Raw genomic sequence first — 22,588 nt, forward strand, 5'->3', positions numbered from 1 at the left:
ACACTTATCATTTGAAAAATGTGTCCAAGCAGTGTTTTCCACTTACCTGCCAGATGCCTTTTATTGTTGTGAAACTGTGAATCAGCTGCTGGGAAGTCATCAGATGTGTGTTTTTGCAGCAGTGGACAGCTGGATGCAAACATGTTTGACAATAGAAAATGACACAGTGAGAAATGGCCAAGCAAAGAAATTGCTGCAGAATTTAAGCAATAAGGGAAATGTGTGTTCACGTTTTAACTTAACTTTTAAGTAATATAAAGAGAAACATGGCTGACGTCATTTAGATAATGATCACGTGGTTGGTTGTTCTCTTTCCTCGTGTGTGTGTGTGTGTGTGTGTGTGTGTGTGTGTGTGTGTGTGTGTGTGTGTGAAGGCATGCTCTAGTCATCATATCAATATTTGATCATATTGGCTACAGGAATGTTAATTAGCAGAGATGAAGGGATTCTGCTTGTTTTGGTGTCACAGTAATGCATGCGCACACACACACTACACTGTAACATATGCACAAACCCCTACCACTCAAACTCTGTGTCTGCACCACGCTCAGTCTCCCTCTCCATCACACACACACACACACACGCATGCACACACACACACCGATCAGACCAGAGTAGAAGTGCAGAATGTTATGTTTTAATTATGCAAATTTTCTGACACAGAACATGTGTGTGTAATTATGTTTGTGTGTTTGCGTCAATGAGACGCAGGGAAGGGAGGTGTTGTACTGATTTTCAAATCTAGATCGGGGGCATTGACACACACACACACACACACACACACACACACACACACACACACACACACACACACAGTCTCGCCTACCACTGTGAGCCACTTCTCCCTCTCATCCCCTGATAGTGGTCTTAAAATTGCAGATCTGATATTGAATATTGATGCTAGATCCCACACAGCCCCCCTCTCCTGTTTATAACTCTGTTCTAATGAGATCACTTTGATTTCTTTTCATTTCTAATGAGATCGCTGAACATCGAGGGGGCGATAAAGGCTAATTATCTCAGTATTGATTAATTTATAACAGCTATTTTCATATCTGTAAGAAAAATAGTGTTTTTCCTAGTTTCACCCACTGCTGGAGGTTGTTTTTCAAACAGAATACAGAGGATTTTTTTTTTCTTTTTTATTTCTGTTTCCCAGTTGATGCAAGTCTTGCTTAAAGAGGCATAATCAAAACTATACCATAGATTTCTTGCATATGTTGTAGTACTGATGACTGTGGGGATGTCTGGCCAGAGGGTCTACGTTGGTATACTAACAGGAGGTAGACTCAAGAGGTCCAGAAGAGTGATTTATTTAGTGATACACCATGTAACAGATGACCAAAAAGCTAAATAGTTGCAACAAATTTACTTAATTTTACACAAAAAACATAGTTAGGGGGGAATAATATTAAGGCATCAACGCTTCTTTCACCGATGTGAAGAATTTCCTTTCTATATGTTTCATCTGACACTGTATCATACAAAGATCGGGCACATTATTTATGAATTTATGAAGGTAAATGTTCACCCTCTTAACATGCTAACATTTGCTAATTAGAACTAAACAAGAAATTCAGCTGAGAAAGCATTGAACAAATGAAATCGTGAAGCAATGATGTGAATAAATTTAGAGCTAATACGGTACGTTAATACACGTCATAATGCTCTCTATGATATTCAGGATTTAATCATATTAATTGACCTCATTTACTTCTGCTTTAATGTTTCTAGCATTGTGTAGTTCCCCCGATGCACTGAATGACTTTCAGGCTTTGGTTTCATTGTAATTCACAAGCGTGTAACAGCTGAAGTTGAAAAGACCAGAAGTTTTCCTTTGGTTTTGACGGGGGCTAAACTGACAAATGCGCTGTCAGGAGATGCCAGCAACAACGAGCCAGATAAAATAGTGAGCATTAAGTGATTTCATGAATAAAGCAATGACGTTCCCACATCTCAAATACTTCAAAACAAATTAAAATGGTTGTGTGTCAAAGCATATGTCTAATTAGGGAAGTGCGGTTGTGTGTGTGGATGTGTGTGTTTGTGTGTGCAGTGCTCTAGGCTAGCAGAGAAGGCTAATGTGGTGGAAAATATGTCTCAGCCGGGCCATGAAATAACGATGAGACACTGTGACTTAATCATGTTGACACATAGAGCTTCCTCTTCATCTGCCCCTCACTCTCTCTCTCTCTCTCATATAGGGGCATACTCTCTCTCTCTCCCTCCCTGTCATGGCTTTTTTTAACCACTCCTGCCCCCACTCTCCTCTCTTCTCTGAGAAACAGTGTCTGTCTTACACTGGATCTTTCAATTAATGTTGATAACTTAATTAATGTTGTTAACAACCCCGGAGAGATTATAAAAGCTGTTCAAAACAAAAAAAAAATCTTAAATTAAAGGTGAGGTTTAAAAACATGTACTCGGGTCTAGAGTTTAATAACAAATATGGTGAATATTATAGGTTATAAGGACTTTCATTATGTCAAACCCCACCAAGTCTTTTCATGTCCAGCATTAGCTATTCCATACGTTCACATAGTGTAATTCTCGCTCTGTGAAGTAGTTTTAATTGACACTGGTGCATTTCTCATATGGAATTCAAACTGCATGCCCACACACAAGGGGGTTGACGGGAAGCGGTGCAGGCTCACTGGACGTGATGAAACAGATGGTGTATGGTATTTGGAAGAGGAAGTGTAGTCGTTCATGGTCATTGGAGTTAAAACAAAATGATGCAATCTGAATTGTATACAGATAAACTAGCTAGGTGGTTCCTTAAGGCTTGTTGGCTGCCCCCAGTGGTCATTTCCAACAGAACTCTGGAACCTGGATTATTCAAACCTGATATTAAACACCACAGTCAATCAGGACTCAATTCTCATTGAGTGGATGGCTGTTGCTGTAGATGAACTGAAAAGTCTGAGCTGCAATCGCTCCTGTACAAGATGGCACACCCCAAACTGCTTGCTCAGTGAAAATTTGTAAATGTACGCATCTTTTTCTCTCCTGTGCAGGTGGCTGTACGTTTGAGGAGTCATATAGCAGCTGTGGGTACAGCGTTTCTCTAGGAACCAATGGATTTACCTGGGAACAAGTCAACTCCTGGGAAAAACCCACCATGGACCCTGCTCTGCCTACAGGTAGGATGCCACATAAGTCTTTCTCTCCTACGCATCATGCAACCCAGCAGACGTTATTTATGACCCATCAGCTAAGGCGGGGCACAAGCATTATTGTTTTTAGGACAGCTAAAAGATGTGGCTGGTCTGCTCCAGTCTGTGTTGTTCGGCCAGTAGATAAAGTCAAGCACTATGTGGTGTTTAATGATTCAAATAATTTGCCTTCGGATCCAGTCACTGCCCTTATTCCTCATTAAAACTATTTAAATGTTTTTTATGACAGGATCCGCAACCTCATATAGCAAACAAATAAAGATCCACATTTTTTTTATCTTTCAAGTGAAGATATTTTAATTACATTTAATTTTTGGGGGATTTGAATGATTACGACTACTATTACAACTATGTTCTGGTACAGAAACATGCACAAATTCATGTTCCTGTTAGATTTTTGTGTTTGTTGGTGGAACTAGTTATTTTTTGGATTGAGTTTAATAATTTAATGTCTTGACTTCGGACTATCAACAGTCAGATAAGAGTTTGTGATGCACATATCCTTGAAATGAAGCTGCTGATATTAAGTATTTTTATATTTGATTTGATTGATTTCACTGTTTGCTCTAGAAGTTTTAGCCACCTGTTCAAGCCGTCATTGGCCCTTTAAGTTGCAAACTTTATTTTGTGGCGGCAGGATGAAAATGAACGTTTAAAAACTCTTGTCTGCATGAGGAGAAAAAATGAACATGTTAATTTCTCTTTCTCGTCACGTCTCCGTCTCTCTCCGTCCATCTGAGTTGGCAGGCTGATATATGTCGATAGATCACGACGTGACCCCAGCTGGGTCTCTCTCCCCGCCTGTCAAACGCCAAATGGCAATCAGACCGCCCGCCTCCCCGTCTCATTCCCTCACACACTTCTGTCCTTTTGCTCTCTGTTTCGCGCCCACTCTCTTACTTTCTAACTCTCTCTCACACACACACACACTCTCCCTCTTTCACACTTTCTGTCTCTTACATTTCTCTCCCTCTGTCTATCTCCAGTCACCTTCTTCTCCTCTCTCTATTACTTGTTTGACTGACATGACTGTTTATCACAAACTGCATTTCCAACACAGCGTTCAAATTCACAAGCAGATTATTTAAAAGCCAATAAGGGCATCCTCCTCTTATCTCTCTTGATCTCTTTCAAGCTGCACACTGTTGAATACGATGTTAATATATAGCACAGCCTGGTTTAGGGGTATGATGTAGACAGTCTAATGTGATCAAACTATTTGGTGTCTAATTGCTTTTTTTTGTAGATTGTAACGTTCCTGTTAAAATAGCTTTATTAAAATCATGGGACTTTTAAAAAGAAACACTCAGCAACACGTTTCTATGTTCATCCAAACACCACCATCAATCTTTTTCACAGTTTACAACCTGGATGTCTTAGAAAATGAATCTACGTAGAGATTGTATTGTTACTGTGGCCAGGAAACTGTGTCGAGTTACATGTGAATGTAGTCTGATAGAATGGGTCTGGGTCAGTAATAATATATAATAATGCACTGTGCCAATAGGAGAGCTGTAGTGCACAGACGAACCAGTTAACTTTATAGGAGTGGAAGGAACGACATGCACACCTCTCCAGGTATATGTCTACCTCCCTGTTGGCTGATATAAAGAAATCCTTCTCGAGTTCAGACATTAACAGAATATATTTATCACCACAGTGAAGAATATTTTTGTCTCTTTCCATTCTCCCTTCCTCTCTAACCATTCATCGCATCAATCTCATATTGAACCCAATGATCCTATAACCCTCCCATCTGCCCTCTCTCATAAATTATCTCTCAGTCATGTCAATTATTGCTCTCATACATCACCACCTCTCTCTCTCTCTCTTTTCCCATCATTGTTTCTGACATGCCAGAGGTGGTGGAGAGAGAGATCTGTCAGCCACAGCCTCCACTCACCAGACCGAGATGTTGTACTGACGATCTGATACGATTGAACGGGCATGAGCGCCGTGCCAGTCTCTCTCTCTCTCTCTCTCTCTCTCTCTCAGTATATATGTCTCATGTCAGTTATCTGTCTCATCTATCGTTGCGGGCGGTGGTTGTCAGGGGCAATAGCCATCACGGCCTATAAGCCCTTCTCATCATAGACAACTTATCGACTGCATGCTGCCCTGACAGCTGTAGATCTGATAAGGCAGGACAAGAACAAATTGTCTGTCAGTCTCTTTGTCTGTCTCTCGCTTTTAGCCATTTTTTTTCATGATGTTAAGTCCACTGATGTACTCAGATGGTGATATTGAAGTATCAGTACCATGTTGTATCAATACAATCCTGTCAAAAGACTTGCAACACTGATAAATGGGACTTCTTATTCATATTTCGTATTCATATATATGAACAAAGGGTGATGTTTGGTTCACAGGTAATACCTGACAAGAGCCAGTTTGCACTTCCAAAGACTTCTGAGAGTTATAGCTCACATTATTTGGACTCAACATATGGACAAAACAGGCACGTGTGTGTTTCTACACCATCTATACAAATCCCAAAACGATGTTCTCTCAAACAGCAAGGCGTCATTAAATTTAGTAAATTGAGTAAAGTAGTGCATCTTAAAATGCAAATATTGCACGGAGCATCTGTTCGCTTATAAGCATACAAAAGCTGTTGCAGAATTCATTTTTCAACGATGCAGCCTGTAGACATCTCGTTACACTGTATTAGTCGATATTTAATGGTAATAACAGCCTTTGAATATGGACCTGGCATCAAAAATAGGTTCATATTAGGGTAATGTGGGTGAAATGACAGTAGTAGTTTTTATCACAGTAATTTTTTTTATTTTCTTTTTTACAGTGATGGTTTTATAGCATAGTACTAAAAACATGATTCTATCTGTTTAAACTCTATTAGCGATGCAAGGCAACAAATAAAAAAGATTTAAACCAGATGTGTTTATTGACTCCAAATAAGAATGAAATGAGGTATGAGCCCACAGCCACATGGTAGGAGTAACCTGCCCCATCATTTAGGTTAATTAGTAAATGTAATGTGATTTATTCTCAGAGTTAGACAAGGGGTAGGATTAGACATCTCAACAGCATTTATTTGGCAGAAAACCCAAAGTATATTATATAAGTATGTCAGTGTACCACAGGACATGTCTACCAAGTACATTTGTATACAAAAGACACACATGCAGATTCAGCAAATGAGGCTTTTGTAAGCAGCTGAGCATGTTGCAGCATGAAGTGTGGAGCTAACGTTAGCTCTTTCTATGAGAGATGACTCAAAAAGCAGCCTACTACTCTGGTTCTTTAACTGGCTTCAAATGAGGCATTCACAGTTTTTCTTGACTGTCTCTCAATATTAAATACTTCAAAATTGCTCCACCGTGTGTTGTTCCAGTAGATTCCACTGGCCACATTAATTGTGGCACGTGCTAACGCTAAATTCAACAGGCTAACCACCGGAATAACCAGTGATTTTGAAGTCGGTATCAATCCATCCTTGAGCTTCAGTTTTAAAGTGAATCCTGCTTTGTATTGGCTCTCAAAACACTCTGAAGTAAAATGAGTAGCACACACGTAGCCTGAGTTTTCCAGCTTTTGTTGTTTAATTTTAATTTAATTTTTTTAATTCTATACACTTTATTGATCCCAAACTGGGAAATCCTTCTCTGCATTTCACCCATCACTGTTTTTTGAAACACACACATGCACATGCAACATGAAGTGAAACACACAGGAGCAGTGGGCTGCCGCATCAGGCATCCGGGGAGCATATGGGGGGGTTAAGTGCCTTGCTCAAGGACACATCAACCGGCTAATGGAGGGGGGAGGGGATGCTCCACCACACCCAAATTTTTCTGCCAAGTTGTGGTGACATTTCATCCCAGTTAATCTACTGGTTCTTCACTCCCTCAGATGGTGGGAGTAGATGAAGACTTTTGAGTCGGTTCCTGCAGCCAACAACAGAGAAATTGCTGTGTGTTGCTCGTAGTGTTACCTTCACATCTTCCTGTTAATGGAGTTGGTGTTAGTGAGCAAAGTAGTAGCTACGAGTTATGAGTATGTGCACAGCCCTCTACCTTAATGTTATCACTGCCACAGTAAAGCAGTTTTAGTATGCTAAAATATTTGTTTCTGTATTGACAGTATTGTAAAATCAATATCATGTCAAAACATGACATTGGTAACCGTCAGCTTAGTCATAATTCATACCCCTTCCATCTGCAGAAAGTTGCATTAAAGCACATGAGGGGCTTTTAGGTGTTATGTTGCATAGTACCTGCTATCTAATCAAACTTACATGTTTGTGGTTTTCAGAAATCATTGATCAGTTGCCATGAATTTAGCCATTAAACAATGGAGAAGACACAAAAGCAATGGCATAAGGATATCAGGATTGCCTTTCGTTTATCAGATGTTTATTAATGTTTTAAATGGTGGAGAACTCCTCTATTGCCAATGAGCACAGAGTCTGAGAAATTGTTCAGCCAACTACAACCCTGATTCCAAAAAAGTTGGGATATTGATATATATTCAACTGAACAGTACAAAGACAAACATTTAATGTTTGACCTCATTAGTTTCATTGATTTTTGTAAATATCTGCTTATTCTGGTTAACAGGTTGATTGGTAACAGGTGATAGTATCATGATTGGGTCTGAATCATCCTGGAAGGAACACTTGTAAACCATAGTATATTTATTTACATTTACGCAGACATTTTTTTTGGAATCAGGGTTGTACACTGTGACTGGGGGGTCTTTGCTTGTCATGATTTATTTTCAAGTCATGTACAAGCTACAGGTTAGTCTGAATGTACCGTTGAAAGTGAAATCTGTCGGGGAAAAAAAGCTGTTGCTGAAGAAAAACAGGTTTGAAATTGCATGTTTTTAAAAAGGCTAATTGACAGCATAGTTGCTGTGAATAGATAACATATCTCAAAAGAGTTCAGTGAAAAACTAGTAGAGACTAGATGTTGAATTTTTTTAGTCAGAAATTCTTCCTTGTGATTTCAAGCTGTAAATTTACTTAAATCTCTAATATTTGTAATGTTTGTGTGGGTACAGCATGTACGCAGGGGCAGATACACCCCTTGCTTTTGTCTCTTTGCATCTATTATTGACACAGTTATCATATAATCCTCTTTCTCGCCTTACCTCCATAGTATTGATGTGGTTGATACGGTTGTCACAGAGCGTAACCCAAGCTCGACAGCTCGTAGATCTGACGAGATTGAATTCGTACCATCGCTCTCTCCATCTCTCTGTTTTCCTCATTTAGACGTCGTTGCCATATAGTCCATAGTCCTGACAGTTTGTAGATCTCGGGGTTGGGCATGATTGGATTGGAATGGACGCTTTGTTAACCTCTTTTCTCATCATCTCTGTGTTGGCCTGGAATGATGTAATCCTCGTCCTTGTCAGTTTATAGATGTGACAAGATTGGATGGGCGTAAGTGTTTTCTCATCTCATCACCTGCTTTTGACATAATGATCTCACACTCTACATTACTGAGAGTCCTTAAAGTGGATGCAAAAGCATGTTGAATGCATACATTACAAAATAATAACATTAAAAACATGCAAACTGACTTACTGGCTGACTGATAAACAATATGTGGAGAATGGAAAAAGATGCACACCCATATTTTTTAGAATCATGTTAAGACTTCCTGTGTTTCCTGTACTGCAGGCTAAAGGTCATGTACGTGAGATTGTACAAAGAACCTATAAAAGGAAACAGTAATAATAGAATATGTTAACCGGTTTTCTGTCTACATTAAATGAATGCATTTTTTTTCTGTCTGTTGGTATTTTGTATGGTTGTATTCAGTTGCTAAGCTTGACTGACACACACTTAAAGTATAAATGCACACCTCTGGTATTCTTAGCTGAGCTCTTGCTTGCGTTTTTCAAAATAACAATAAACGTGATTTAGAAAAAAATGCCACCGCAGTAAATTTATTTCACTGTCAAACTTCTGCAAACCTGCAAATCACCACAATAAAAGAGGCTTTTCAGATTTTCCCTATACTCTCTGCTTGGCCCTGCGCGCACACACACACACACACACAAACACAAACACACCCAAACCCATATCTCATACCTCTTATTACCTTCAAACCCCAGGCTGAGCGAGACAAACTTACACAAGCAGCAAACATCAAACATCAAAGCCAGTCGATGTTTTCAGCACCCATCAACAAGGCCACAATCTGAAATGTGAAAAATGATCAGAGAGAGATGGGGGGAGTTAGAGTGACAGGAGGGGAGAGTGAAGATAGAAAAAATACACAGAGAGAAAGAAAAATGTTTTAATAAATGAAAAAAAAAAAAAATCACCATCTGTGTACTGCAGCATCACATGAAAGCCTAATCAAAGACAAGTGTGTTTGAACTGATGTGTGTGTACATGGCTCTATTTGTCACATATATGTTGTGCAAGTGTGTGTCTGCTTATGCCCATTAGGTATACTGTCAAATAAAAAGAGAAGCAGCATATCCCGTCATAACAGAAAGCAAAATCCAAACTATATGATTGAGATGCTGACAGTGAATGGGAAAATCTCATTCATAACCAAAGAATGAATGGGATGAGAAACAGTGAAAAGGCGACGAGGTATACACTTAAAAAAACACAATCAGAGGAAATTTGGGATTTTCTTTCATTAGAAAAGAAAAAAATGAAGTGACTTTGGAGAATGCATTTAGAGTAAGTGAGATAACGATTGGCGGGAGGCACAAGAAGACTGAGTGCTAGCCTATATTCACAGTAGACTAAAAAGACAGACGTCACAGAGCCATGTAGATGGAAAAAGACACAAAAGACTGACAAAGGCAGACAGACAAGCATCCAGAAAGATAGATGAGGGAGACAGAAAGTGTGAAAGAAGCCAAGAAAAGGACGGAGACAAACTCACAGACCGACACAAAGGCTGAAAGAGTTTTCCTCAAAGGCTTTTTTTAACTTTTCTTTACTAGCCTATCCATTCGAAAAGGCAATTTCCTGGACAAACGGTTTGGAAAGACGTTATACCTTAAAAGTGCTCTTAAAAGTTTGTAGCTGTGTTGGTAAGAGTCTTTTAGTGATGTGTGACCACTAGGGGGCAGAAAGAGTCCCAAACAAACTCGAAGAAAAACAGAATTATCACTCATTTGTCAAGTTATTATCATTAACACGCTAACAAAAAGGCAAACCTACACATCCAGCAGATACAGGTCAACATGACCTTCACATTAAGGTTGGGTTATTGGACATTTGATTTGTGATGGATGACGCGTCAATCTGCACAGAGCAGATCGAGCCAGACAGGAAGTCAGGCACAGTAACGTTGTAGAGAATCCGGTGAATTTTCAAAATAAAACACCCAGTGTAGACTTCCAATTGTACATTTACAGTAAACACAAAAAAAACAGACAAAACAAGAAACCTTTTAACCATGAAGCCTTCTTACCCAGGGTAGAAGCACAAAAATCAAGGGAAAATGACCAAATCAGCAAAATCTGAGCAAGTCAATAAAACTGAAACTTGGCCGGTGGGGATGGAGGGAGCGAATACGTGGATATGTTCCCAGTGAAAATCCCGCGAGAGTGTGAGAGTTGGCAGCCCTGTTAATTCTGTCAAAGCAACTCATGTTTATGTTATGATGCAGCAAGTATCCACCGCTAGCATGTAGATAACAGATACGCTGTGGTTAGTTGACCAGAATTCAACCCTAACCTAGCGAGCTAACGTCTGAACATGCAGCAGAGCTGGTGATTCAATCATCGTGCATAATTAGAAATACATCATAAAAATGTCGGCCTTCAAGGTTTTTTAAATGAAATTTTCATTCTCAGTCTCTGTTGCTAGACCTTCAATAGTTCACCTGAAAACCGTCTTCTGTTGTAACTCATAGTGAAATAGAGAGGACTTGAAATGCGTCTACTGTCACAGACACAAAAGCAAAGAGAGCTGGAGAGGTAGAAGGGCTCAGGTGGGAATGGACAGGGCCTTAATTGTCTCACAGAGGAAGAGTAATCAAAGAGGAAGAGATACCTTTTGCTCTTATTCCTTTTCTCCTCAGGTGCTCTGCATGTGTGCGTCTGGTCCTCACTGTTTACTTTCTATGTGTGCGTACTCCCTCCTGTTGTCTCCCCCTGGTTCTACATCATATATTTATTCGACTGATATTGTCTTTGTGAATGTTTTATTTTCTTTGTTCTGGAAAGAGATGGTGTTCAGAACCAGTAAAGCCCCCTCTCTGCAAAGCAGTGCCAGAATATCAGCTGTGTGTGTGTGTGTCTTTGTGTTTTTGAAGTCAGAGAAAGACAGAAACATGTTCATTTGAGGTTCGCACAGTGACTGACAATCTCCGTCTAGCCTCTCCGTGAATTAAATAGAGTAGGTGAGGATTTAATGATCCCTGAAGGGAAATTGAGCTGTTGCAGCAGCTGCGACAAGGAAACAGATAAGAGGAGAGTATGAAAAGAGTGTTCAAGATGATATGGAGAGTAATTACACGAGAAAAAACACTGTATTAAAAATAACAGATGAAGATAAAAAGGTCTTCACAGACAGGTTTACAATTCATGAGTGTGAAATGATTGGATGATACCTGATACTATTCATAGTATCAGTTATATAAAATTGTGTAGGCATTGTTCACTTCACACATCATGTCACACACATGAACACAGGCTGCCACTGAGGCGACAGGTGTTTGGCAGTTATTCTGGCTGATTAGACCTCTGCTCTAGTTGAAGTTACGCAGCGCTATCTTGACAATTACATGCTACCAAAACTCAGCACGCGAGTAGCAGCGAAGAAAGACGGAAGAGGTCCTGCCAGCAGCAGAGCGAGACGGAAGCTGTCAGTCTGTACACGCCCACACAGTCCTGAGAAGAGGTCTAATCAGGCACCTGTGTGGGTGGGCTATAGGTGAGTAGGGCCTATAAATGGCTTCAAACATGCTCGTATTGATTGCATGTTATGGCATAATTATGCTGCAGAGACTGAGATTCAGCTGGGCTGTACATGGTGTTTGTCCAGAGGGTTGAATGAGAGACATCTCCACAGAGTTGAACCAGCACAAACTGCTACGATGCCGTTCATCCACATCCATCATGGCTGTCATGGTCAGCTGATTGGGATGGGTCAACAAAACAGATCAGTTAATCTCTTCCCCTCTTCCACCACCGATGGATATTCTCAATATTCTCAGAGGTCATTTACTTTTTCTTTCTCCCAGCGGTTCCTCTCTCTTCTGTTTTGAAAGTGTATGAACTTCAGATTGTGTAGTCTTTATTGAGTCTTTTTTTTCTCTAGTTTTACTTTCATCTGTCACTTTTTTTTGCACAAACCCCCCCCCCCCCCCCGTTTTCTTTTGGCATCTTCCAGCCTCGCAGACGCTTGACAGCCGAATGAAATATATACTGTTTTTTCCTCCTCCTTGAGGTTTTAGGTGATTTTAAAGAAAGCTAGCCAGAGCTCAGTTAACAATGCCAGGTGTGTGTGTGTGTGTGTGTGTGTGTGTGTGCGCGTGTGTGTGTTTTTGGGTGTACCCTGTCATTTTCAGCATTGATGTTTGCACTGACTGACAATTCGGGACCCAAACCATGTTGAAGAAAGCCTTACAGTTCTGCCTGTCTATGTGCTTTCTTTCATGACTTTCATTCTTTCATTTTTCTTTCCCCCTCCCCTCTCTCTCTCTCTCTCTCTCTCTGTCTCTGTCTCTCTCTCTCCCCCCCCCTCTCTCCCCACCTTCGTTCTCTCAGACATTCATTCCTCCTGAGGCGTCTTTGTCCTAAATTTGCCTCTCAGTTTCCATCGATGTTATTTTTTTAGATTTGACAGCTTGACAGTAAAATATGTTTGAACGCGGTGAACGTCTCAAGTTGTATTTTGACATTTTTCTCGTAGCTGTGTGTGTTTTCGTCTGAGTGTGTGTGTCTGCTCGTCAGTGCTGCCTCTTATTTTCCCTTTGAGAGGCTGAAAACAAATCAGTGCTAATCAGAGAGTGCCTCACCATTCAGTTGTGACACATATTTAACACACTCATCTATACACTTCGTCACCAACTGAAACATGCAGCACACACACTCACCCACCCACCCACACACACACACACACACACACCCACACACACACAAACACACACACTGTCGTGCCCATTTAAAACTGCCATCAGTAATAGACTTCTGAATTATAGCATGTCACAGCCGGATAGCATTAATCCACTGTGTGTGTGTGTGTGTGTGTGTGTGTGTCAAGTGGCTGCTGATGGGCACAGAGGTTAAATATCCCGTCCACTTTTTTGGTCGCTGGTGGTGATTCGAGGGCCCTTGTCGGGGCCGACTTGATTGCATTTGTGATTTGTGGGCGGGCGGGAAGCAGCGAGGTTGGTTTGGAGAAAGGACAAATGGCGCAAAGCGATAATAACACATTGACAAGGTGACAGACAACTGCTGTGTAAACACCTGCATTTTTTTCAGTGATAACTGACGGAAAGCTGCAAGTGCTTAGCTTTGGGTCTGAGCAGAAAAAAGACAGAAGTGGCAAATGGCAGCAAATGTAGATGCAACCAAGTTTTTACCCAGTCTCCTTTGAAAAGACCCCAAACTGCCCCAGCCATACATCACCTGCTTTGTTTAACTGCAGAACAGAGTTTGTTTAGGCTGAAATAGAGCTTTTCTGCATAATTTGCAGTCAGCAGTAAGTTGTATCAAACTGACATGAGCTGGGAAAGGGAAAGAGTCTGTTAAAGCAAAAGATGAATTTATGCTTATATATTATATTCTAGATAAATTGTTTTGTGCAGTGGGCGAACACACACTCCAAGCTTAATCCTTACATAAGTCTGCATGCCAAGTGGCCCGATTAATGACAAACAGAATATTTAAATGCTTTATTAAGGAAGCAATGCCTTGAGCAAAGTGAGTTTAATTATAATGATAATACAATAACAATGCAAGCGTTGTTTGTAGTCCGCATCTGGTGCTTTTATTGTGCATGTGGAAAAAGGATTAGGATGAGAGAAAACAACAAGGCGAGCTGGAGGAAGTTGATAGAGATAGAGAAGTTTTTAAATTCATATTTGAAGTCACATGGGATGATAACGTACAGAATGATGATGTGCGTATTTATCTTTTGCACAAGAAACAGGAATGGGATTATAAAAACAGGAAGAAAAGAGGCTTACATTTCTCCCATTCAGACATCATCACAAGTGGCTTTTGCAATGTAGGTGTTATTTTTATTTGTCCAGCTTTAGAAAATGTGCTGCAAAACATCCAAAACATCTCAGCAATCGATATGGACAGAATCAAACCTGCAGCGCTGACCCACTGACACCAACTGTGAATATTGTGGGTCATCTGCCGCTGTTTCTCCATTTTTCTACAGTAGCGCGGAATGGACAAACCAAATCCTGGCTTTAAACAGCACCTTTTGAGACTACCGTAGGGGAGGGTGGAGCGAGATGCCACTAAATCCTACACAGTGCACCTTTAACAAGTGCAGCCATTTAGCTCCAAACACTCCAGCCAAGCCACCAGATGACCCCCAGCTAAACATAATCGTCTTAAATATGTACCTTGAAGCAAAAAGTAAAGTAAACACTAGCAAAACGTGTAAAAATGTGTTCCCTGCCATCTGCTGTAATTCCATCCATCACTGCTTGCAGAGCTCCTTCCTGGTTCAGTGTTTCAGTTCAGGAGACGACATTTAAGCTGCAATCACCATCAGCTTCCTTTTCATTTAGATATTTGGGTGAAGCATGAAAACATGGGATCAGTTTAAAACTGCTCTGAACGTCTGACTACATGTTAATGGCATGCTGCCTTCGGATCCCAGCAATGTAATTAGTGAGTAAAATTTCATCTCATAACGGAAAAGGGGGAAAAAAACTTCTTAAAACCGCATTCTCTGGCAAACTTTTTATAACGTCGAGTAAAAAGTCTTCTTAAATTTTAAACAGCACTTTCCTTTTAGGATAAGCAAGGGTGATTCGGAATCATGGCTTCCATTGAAACGTCGCTCTGAGAGCTGTATGGAGCTGTCACTCTTTCAGAGTGAAGCCGTTATAGCGGAGTTATACATCCACAGAGAGGGTGTGAAATGAAGATAGATGGATTACCTGAGTGGTAGAACCCCTTTGTAGCTCCGACTAGAGCAGATAGAGCTGTCAGCGACAGACACAGCAGGAGATAAGAGAAACGTGATGAAGGGAAGGAAAGACGAGTGAGCGAAGGAGGGAAGGAAGGGCGGAGGATGAATGGGTAGTTGGCTGAACAGATAGTTCCTGCATATAGAAAGAACAGGTGCATGAGGGAAACACAGGTAATGGGACTGTTTCACAAAGGTTATGAATATCACTGGGTTATCACCAGATTGTAAGTTTTTCCAGAAGAAGAAATCAGAAAATGTTATCATCTCTTGAGTATCTAGAGAGGTTGAGGATTTTATAAATTGAACATTTTACCCTATCTTTTACAACATAATTTGCACAGTATCCCCTCCCCCCTCCATTAGCTGGCTGATGTGCCCCTGAGCAAGGCACTTAACCCCCCTATATGCTCCCCGGGCTGCCTGATGCGGCAGCCCACTGCTCCTGTGTGTGTTCACTGCATGTTGCATGTGCATGTGTGTGTTTCAAGTACAGTGATGGGTGAAATGTAAAGAAGAATTTCCCAGTTTGGGATCAGTAAAGTGAATAAAATTTGAAAAATAAAAAAAAAATGCTTTTTGACTTCAGGCAATGAAATTAAATTGCTCTCAGAAACAAAACTATATTAACAAACCAATAAGAAATTTTTATGTTTTAGGTCATGGATGCAATGCATCCCCTGTTTTTTTTGTGTGTGTGTTTTGCATTTTTTTGTGTTCTTTAAGGACATGATGGAAACCAGTGGAGGTAAAGTGACAGTGGCCCAGTCTCACAAGCATCAAATTATCTCTGGAAGCTTCTCAAACTACTCCACTGTCTGTAATCTGTAATCTCAGTATGTTTCAAACGCTCATGGCTAAATGCACTGTCGCTCATATCCAGAGTTTCATAGCTCACTTCTGTTCCACAAACTGATTTTGGACAGTCTTAATTAGACGTATCTTTCATCACTGCTAACAGGGTTGGAGTGGAATAACGCTTTATGAGACTGAACCTCTGTCTGATCTTCTCATGTTTTGTTTTTGTAATTATGGTTTTCCCTTGCTATACAGTTCCTGTGATTGGCTCTTTATATGCTGATTTTTCCTATTAGATATTTGTATTTAATTATCTCCTTTTGTAGACAATATGTTTTTTCTTTGGTTCTTATGTCCTAATAGAGAAGATCAGACTGGTTTTAGATGTGATGCCTGAAAACCAGGTGTTCTTGTTTGCAATCTGTACAAGTTGTAGCCATTTACATATATTATGATAAAGAGGTGGGATGTGAATTGGTGCAATGCTCATTAGCCTTCATCATCTGTTGAAGCAGCACCGACCACTTCAAAAATTCGATCACTTTCTGGAGTTTATCACTTATATTTACATAGTTCAGCCTGTTTGAGCGTAACTTTCTGGTGTTAAAAGTAAAGTCCAGACAAATCATTAATAATATCAGTATCAATATATCTGCTGTGTATGTGTGTGTTTCCTCATTTTAGACTCTGTAAACTCCACTCCGGCTCTCTATGTACACACACAAACAATATGAATGTGCATGTGGAGTGTCTTTATAGCTTTTCCAAAGAGAACCAAGCAAACAGCAGATTGAATGAATAACACACACACAACACACTCGCACAATTTATCAGGGGGAGCAATAAATGCCCATTTTTAAGACCAAGCCACCATATAAAAGCCTTGGATCACAGAAGTAATGGGTCCCTGTAGGCCAGTGATAACTCTCTCTGTTTGTATGTGAGTGTGTATGTGAGAGGGAGAGAAAGAGAGGCAGACTGAATGCGACAAACACTGAGAGAAAGGCAATAATGTCTGAAAATGACAGACAACCTGGAAGAAAAGGGGGTGATCACCACAAGGAGGGAGAGAGAGAGAGGCACAAAGACATCATCGACAGCCTCTGTTTCATTTTCCATCTCTGCCAGCTACATCTAATCTGAGCCCCTGATGTTTCTCTTTCTTCATTTGCAGTTAGTGGTTAGATTATATCCCCTACACCCAACTGTGGGCTCCATATTAGTGCGTGTGCGTCAGATGTGCCTTTGACGCCACTGATGGTGTGTGTTAGTGTGTGTCTACCTGTGTGTGTGTGTGTCTTTACAAGGCCGTGTTATAAAAATAGATGTTATATTCCCTGAGTGATTTTATTCTTTAGGCGAATGGAGAGGAAAAGAGCTGGAGGTGCTCATATATAGCTGTGCATGTCTTCTGCAGTGAATGCAGAGAAAACTATTATTTCTCTTTCAACCTGATTCATATGTTCAGTGGTCACAGTGGCTGAAACATCCCAACAACTCCAGCCAACTGGAACTTTAAATCAACAACCCAAAGTCTTCTGCTGATGTGAATGATTGTAGAAAAACAGCACATGGATCAGCTTTTACCACATGGCACAAAACCTTGAAAAATCCTGCCTATTCTTCACAAAGTGTTCCTAATTACTGTGTTTATTGTTATTTTAACAAATCAAGATTAATGTCAAAATGGGCTCTCTTTTTTAGCTGGTGGTTTTAGTGGAAGTTTCAACTGTCAATGTCACTGTGAGAAGACAATGGGATTTTTTTCCCCCCTCAGAGCTGCACAGTATTTGAAAGAACATATTAAAAGCTGCTGTTTGCATAATAATTAGAGGTTAAATCATATCGCGGGTGCAACAATGACTCAATTGAATCACAATTCGATGTTTTTCCCACATTGTGCAGTGCAAAGTGAATCTTTGCCTCTTGCACGCTGTTTATTCTCCGGGAAGCGACAGCTCAGATCGTGATGCAGATGTTAGCTACTGTAGCAATGTACACACCAGCCACTTCTGAGTGTCGAGTGTGTTTTTGTGACATCTCAGATGGATGATCTCAAAACAAACTGGTTTTTCTCTCTCTCTTTTCTTTCTTGTCTCTGTCTGTTCATCACATGGGGTCATTTATTTTGAGATGAGCTCTTATTTGTTTTTAGCTTTAGCCTGCACTAGAGATGCATGATAATTGTTTTTTAAAACTGGTGCCGTTAACGGAGAAAGTTCAGCTCCTAAAGGCTGATACCGATAACTGATAACACATACCTAAGATCATGACATCAATACTATGAACAAAACCAAAAACAGTTTTGACTCTTTAAATGAAGAGATATTTATTTTTTCCAATGAAAAACTATTGGCAAGCCTCTCAAACATTTTCTTAAAGCTATCAAGCAAACCTATTTGATATCTAACATCAGTATGAATAAGGTGCATTACTTACTGATATAAAAAATAAAGGCCCCTTGAACTGATGCAAACACATGCATCAGGATTACAAACTGAAAAAGTGCATTCCAAAAGTTTACAAAAAAGAAATATACTTAGAAAGTTAGAAATGCACTGACACAAGCTAGATTCAAACATTTCCATGTAAACAAAATGGAAAAGTACATTCCTCAATGACAATAAAAAAGAATTCATAGTGTATAATGTACTGGCACAAGTTAGGCTTGTCGATGTAAACAAACTGAAAAAGGGCACTCCAGAGTAAGTCGAGCGCCATCACGTCCATGATTAAATCTCTAATAACCTTAGCCCGTGGGTCATCTTTGGCAAATTTCTTGGATATTTTAGAAAGACTGGCCGACGTGTGTAAGTCTCGGGGGCCTCTTTGCGGCTGGCTTGCTGATGTTAGCGTCTTTAGCATGCCTCCTCATACACTTACCAAACTCTGTCAAAGCGAAGGTTATGTTTTAAGTATTAATTCCCATACTATTTCTCCCTCCTCGTTGAACTCGCTTAGAGCAGTTGTTTCTAATAACCAGCAAAGTGTCTCCTTCGCAAACTTTGAAGTCTGAACTCTGTTTTCGTAATTACGCTTCCAAGCGTAAACATGCTGCATTCAAGGTATAACGTAAATTCCCCTGTTCCCTCGTTTGCTAGTGGTTCTTTCAGCCTTTTTAAGTTCATGTTTCTATTTTTTATGTGTAACGTCAAAAAATACTGTCAATATAAATTCAAGTCTGCAACTACCAAAATTATGGCCGAATTAACGAGTTGTTTTCTGGCATGACGGGGTATTCTTGATTTTTCTCAGTGAGAAGGAGTTTTTCTGATTATGCCGATGTCACTTGAATGCAGCTTTCACTGCAGGCCACACTGCAGGTCTCATAGTGGGAGCAAGGCACTGCCGTGTTGACAAAAATATATTTATTGGGGATATTAGTCGTGATATCGGAATTATCAGGCTGATGTCATCATTTCCTGTTCTTGGCCCGATAATTATTGGCCCGATAGTCATCATGCACCCCTGGCTTGCACAGATGCAGCTTCTATTTTCACCTCTAACTACTATTATCTGCATTCACAGAGTTTAAGAGGCAGAACTACTGTATTTCAAAGAAAGAAACTTTTTGAGACTGCGTTAATGATAGCACTTTCAAAATGCACTGTGGAAAATAGGTATAGAGACACGCTTGCTAAGGATAAATGCAGGAATAACAGCTTCATTCAAGCTCACTATCTGTTGTGAGAAACAATTGGTGCATGAAATTCCTGTCTATTTCAAAGCCACCCATTGTTCTATCAATAACAACCTTCAATACTCTGTAAGCAGACGCCTTCAGATGACTCAACTTTGTGAAATGCAGCGCGTCTATAATTCTACACATGGTGATGCATGGCGGAGGGTAATGAATACTGCATAAAAAAACACACAGCACACCAAATCGTATTTATGGGTAGATACACAAACTAAAGGTACACTCACATGAGAATAAGCGAATATGAATAAGCAAGAATGAAGGTGGTCTTTATGCACATAGAACTGCCTGCACAAACGTGTACAGACATGGCTGTCAAGGCAGTAAAGCAGGAAGGCAGGAATTAAACATGATTGTCCCTTACATTTATCATGACCTGGGTGTCGGATGGAGAGCGTGAAATTTTCATGGCAGATTTTAAACAGAGTCATCTGCAATACCTAGACGGATGCACCTTACCATAATAAGCCAAATACTGCCAGAGCTGGGTTTCAGTTCCACCTGTAGCCCTATGGAAACAACCTTGATATAATATTACAGTATTATGCTTTAGATAGAAGTAGCTGTTGTGTGGAAAGTAGCACTTACTGTATGTTAATCAAACAATTAAGAACCAACACTTCTTTCTTACTTTAATTTCTTTCTAATTAAAGTGGAATATGTGAATGAGAACCTTTCACTCATTAGGCATGCTGAGCTGTTCAGTAAACACTGACACCTTACTGATGTTATTCTAAACTAATAATTATAATAATTGATAACAATGTGCAGCGTGCCTGCTAGCATGCTGGTGGCTTATTATTCTGTGGGACCAGAAGGCAGAAAGACGCTCATTACCCGAGGCCTACTTTACTTGCAGTTCTCAACAGTTCTTGATGTAGCAGCCTTGAATTGCAGTTTTTAGTGTTATTAATATACTTATGGCTCATAACGGTTAAAAATACACAGCCTTTGAGTGCTTACATGTAATTGACTGGGCCCGGAGTGAATGAAAGTTGTTGTTTTTAGCTTGAAAGTCTGCTGACTGGCTGACACACCTGCAGCGAAGTTACTTCAAAGAACTTCTCTGCTTTCTGTGTCGGAGATCTCTCTCTCTCTCTCCCGCTCTTTTTCAATCTCTCTGTCTGTCACTGAGTGTCTCTCTCTCCCTCCATTTGTCTGAAGCCCAATTTTCAAACGCCCCTTTTTGGTATGCTGCTCACATGCGTACAAACCAACATGCACTGTGGCTCAAAGGCAAAATGCACATACAGATGTGTGCATGCACACTTCTGAATACGTGCAAATATGAAACCAGTCATACAGAGAGACACGCAACATTAAGACAAACGCATATACGCACATATTTTACTGTAGGTCAGTGCACATAAAGAGATACACAAATAATAACCACATGTAACACAAACAGGCAGCAACTGAATACAGTTGTAGATGCACTAACACACTCATCAGACTAAAGTCACAGTTAACACATTGTGATGTCATTTATCAAGCAGACGCAGCAAAGAAAACAAACCTTCCAGGTTGTCAACAAATGTCTTCTTGGATTAAAACGGCCATCTTGGATCTCAAAAATAGTCTTTTGCATGACAGAAAATAGAAACATAATCTATATAAAAAAGTTTTTAACTAAGATTTAAGAGCATTCTGGGTCATGGTCATTATGGAGCCTTCGATATGAGAGAAATAGCAGTCGTGACATTTCTGAAGGTCATGGTGGACAGACATTATCCAGACGCCATTTCTTTGAATTGTTTTGCAATGAAATTGCCTCATTCGTCAGGCTGATCATTCCCGGCCAACATCATTATTTATTCTACGCTTACGCTGTCTATTCTATCATTTCAAAACATGCCCCGTCAGAAGATGTGCATGAGAACACATGGAAACCCAGTCTTAGCAGCCGTGTGTGTCCTTTTTCTGTATGTGTGCCTTTCCTACTTTTTCTTCCTCTCTTGTTTTTTTTGTCGTCTACTTTCTTACCTGTCTACCCCCCCACCTGCCTCTCAGTGTGACTTCTCAAATGAGCCTTGAGAAGGCAAATAACCAAGATGGGAAATGTGTGGAAATGCAGAAGTCATTAAAAAGCCAATTACCCACAGGTTCAGTGCAACAGGGAGGAGATCAGGGAATAGTGGAGAGCAGTCGTAAACCCAGTGATATATGGAAACCAAATAGCTCTGTGTGTGTGTGTGTGTGTGTGTGTGTGTGTGTGTGTGTGTGTGTGTGTGTGTGTGTGTGTGTGTGTGTGTGTGTTTTGCACCGTTATTTTTTGATCATCAATTTGTGAGTGTGTAGTTTGCACGTCTATGCAGGTGTGCGCTTGTGTGTGCACCTCTGCTAATGTGCAGGCCACTTTAAACGTGTCTGCACGTGAATCAGTGTTCAAGTATAAGTGTGTGTGTGCGTGTGTGTGTGTGTGTGTGTGTGTGTGTAAATCAATGTCCCGATGAGAAACGGATGTTTAATTCACTGTGCCATAAATCTGTGTTGCAGGGAACAATATTAAACTTTATTGCCATTTTTCACGTTCACTTTACACTGCCTGAGAGTCATCTATCACTTAGTAAGCACACACACTCCTATACACACTCACAGAGGCAGACAGACACTGGTTATCCTCTGGTAATAATCTCTGGACACCAGAGATTAGACCACATAATTACACTGATCACATACACATGTTGAATCCACACACACTACACTCACCAAAGTAAATGCTGACCGAGTTAGAGGCGTAGTTTGCAAAATGGTACAGATTGGAAAATAATTCTGCAGATCACCTCCCTTTTTCTCTCATGAATAAGTTAG

General features: G+C 40.3%; 1 protein-coding gene across 1 annotated transcript in view; it reads left to right on the forward strand.

Annotated features, from left to right (window-relative positions):
- ptprt (protein tyrosine phosphatase receptor type T) overlaps positions 1-22,588 on the forward strand; it is a 312,082-nt gene that overhangs the window by 47,082 nt on the left and 242,412 nt on the right. The window contains exon 2 of the mRNA XM_041962443.1: positions 3,018-3,143. Coding sequence (XP_041818377.1) covers positions 3,018-3,143 — 126 coding nt within the window. The remainder of the gene's footprint in view (positions 1-3,017; positions 3,144-22,588) is intronic.

Source organism: Chelmon rostratus, chromosome 2 (genome assembly GCF_017976325.1).
Source record: "Chelmon rostratus isolate fCheRos1 chromosome 2, fCheRos1.pri, whole genome shotgun sequence".
Taxonomy (NCBI): Eukaryota; Metazoa; Chordata; class Actinopteri; order Chaetodontiformes; family Chaetodontidae; genus Chelmon; species Chelmon rostratus.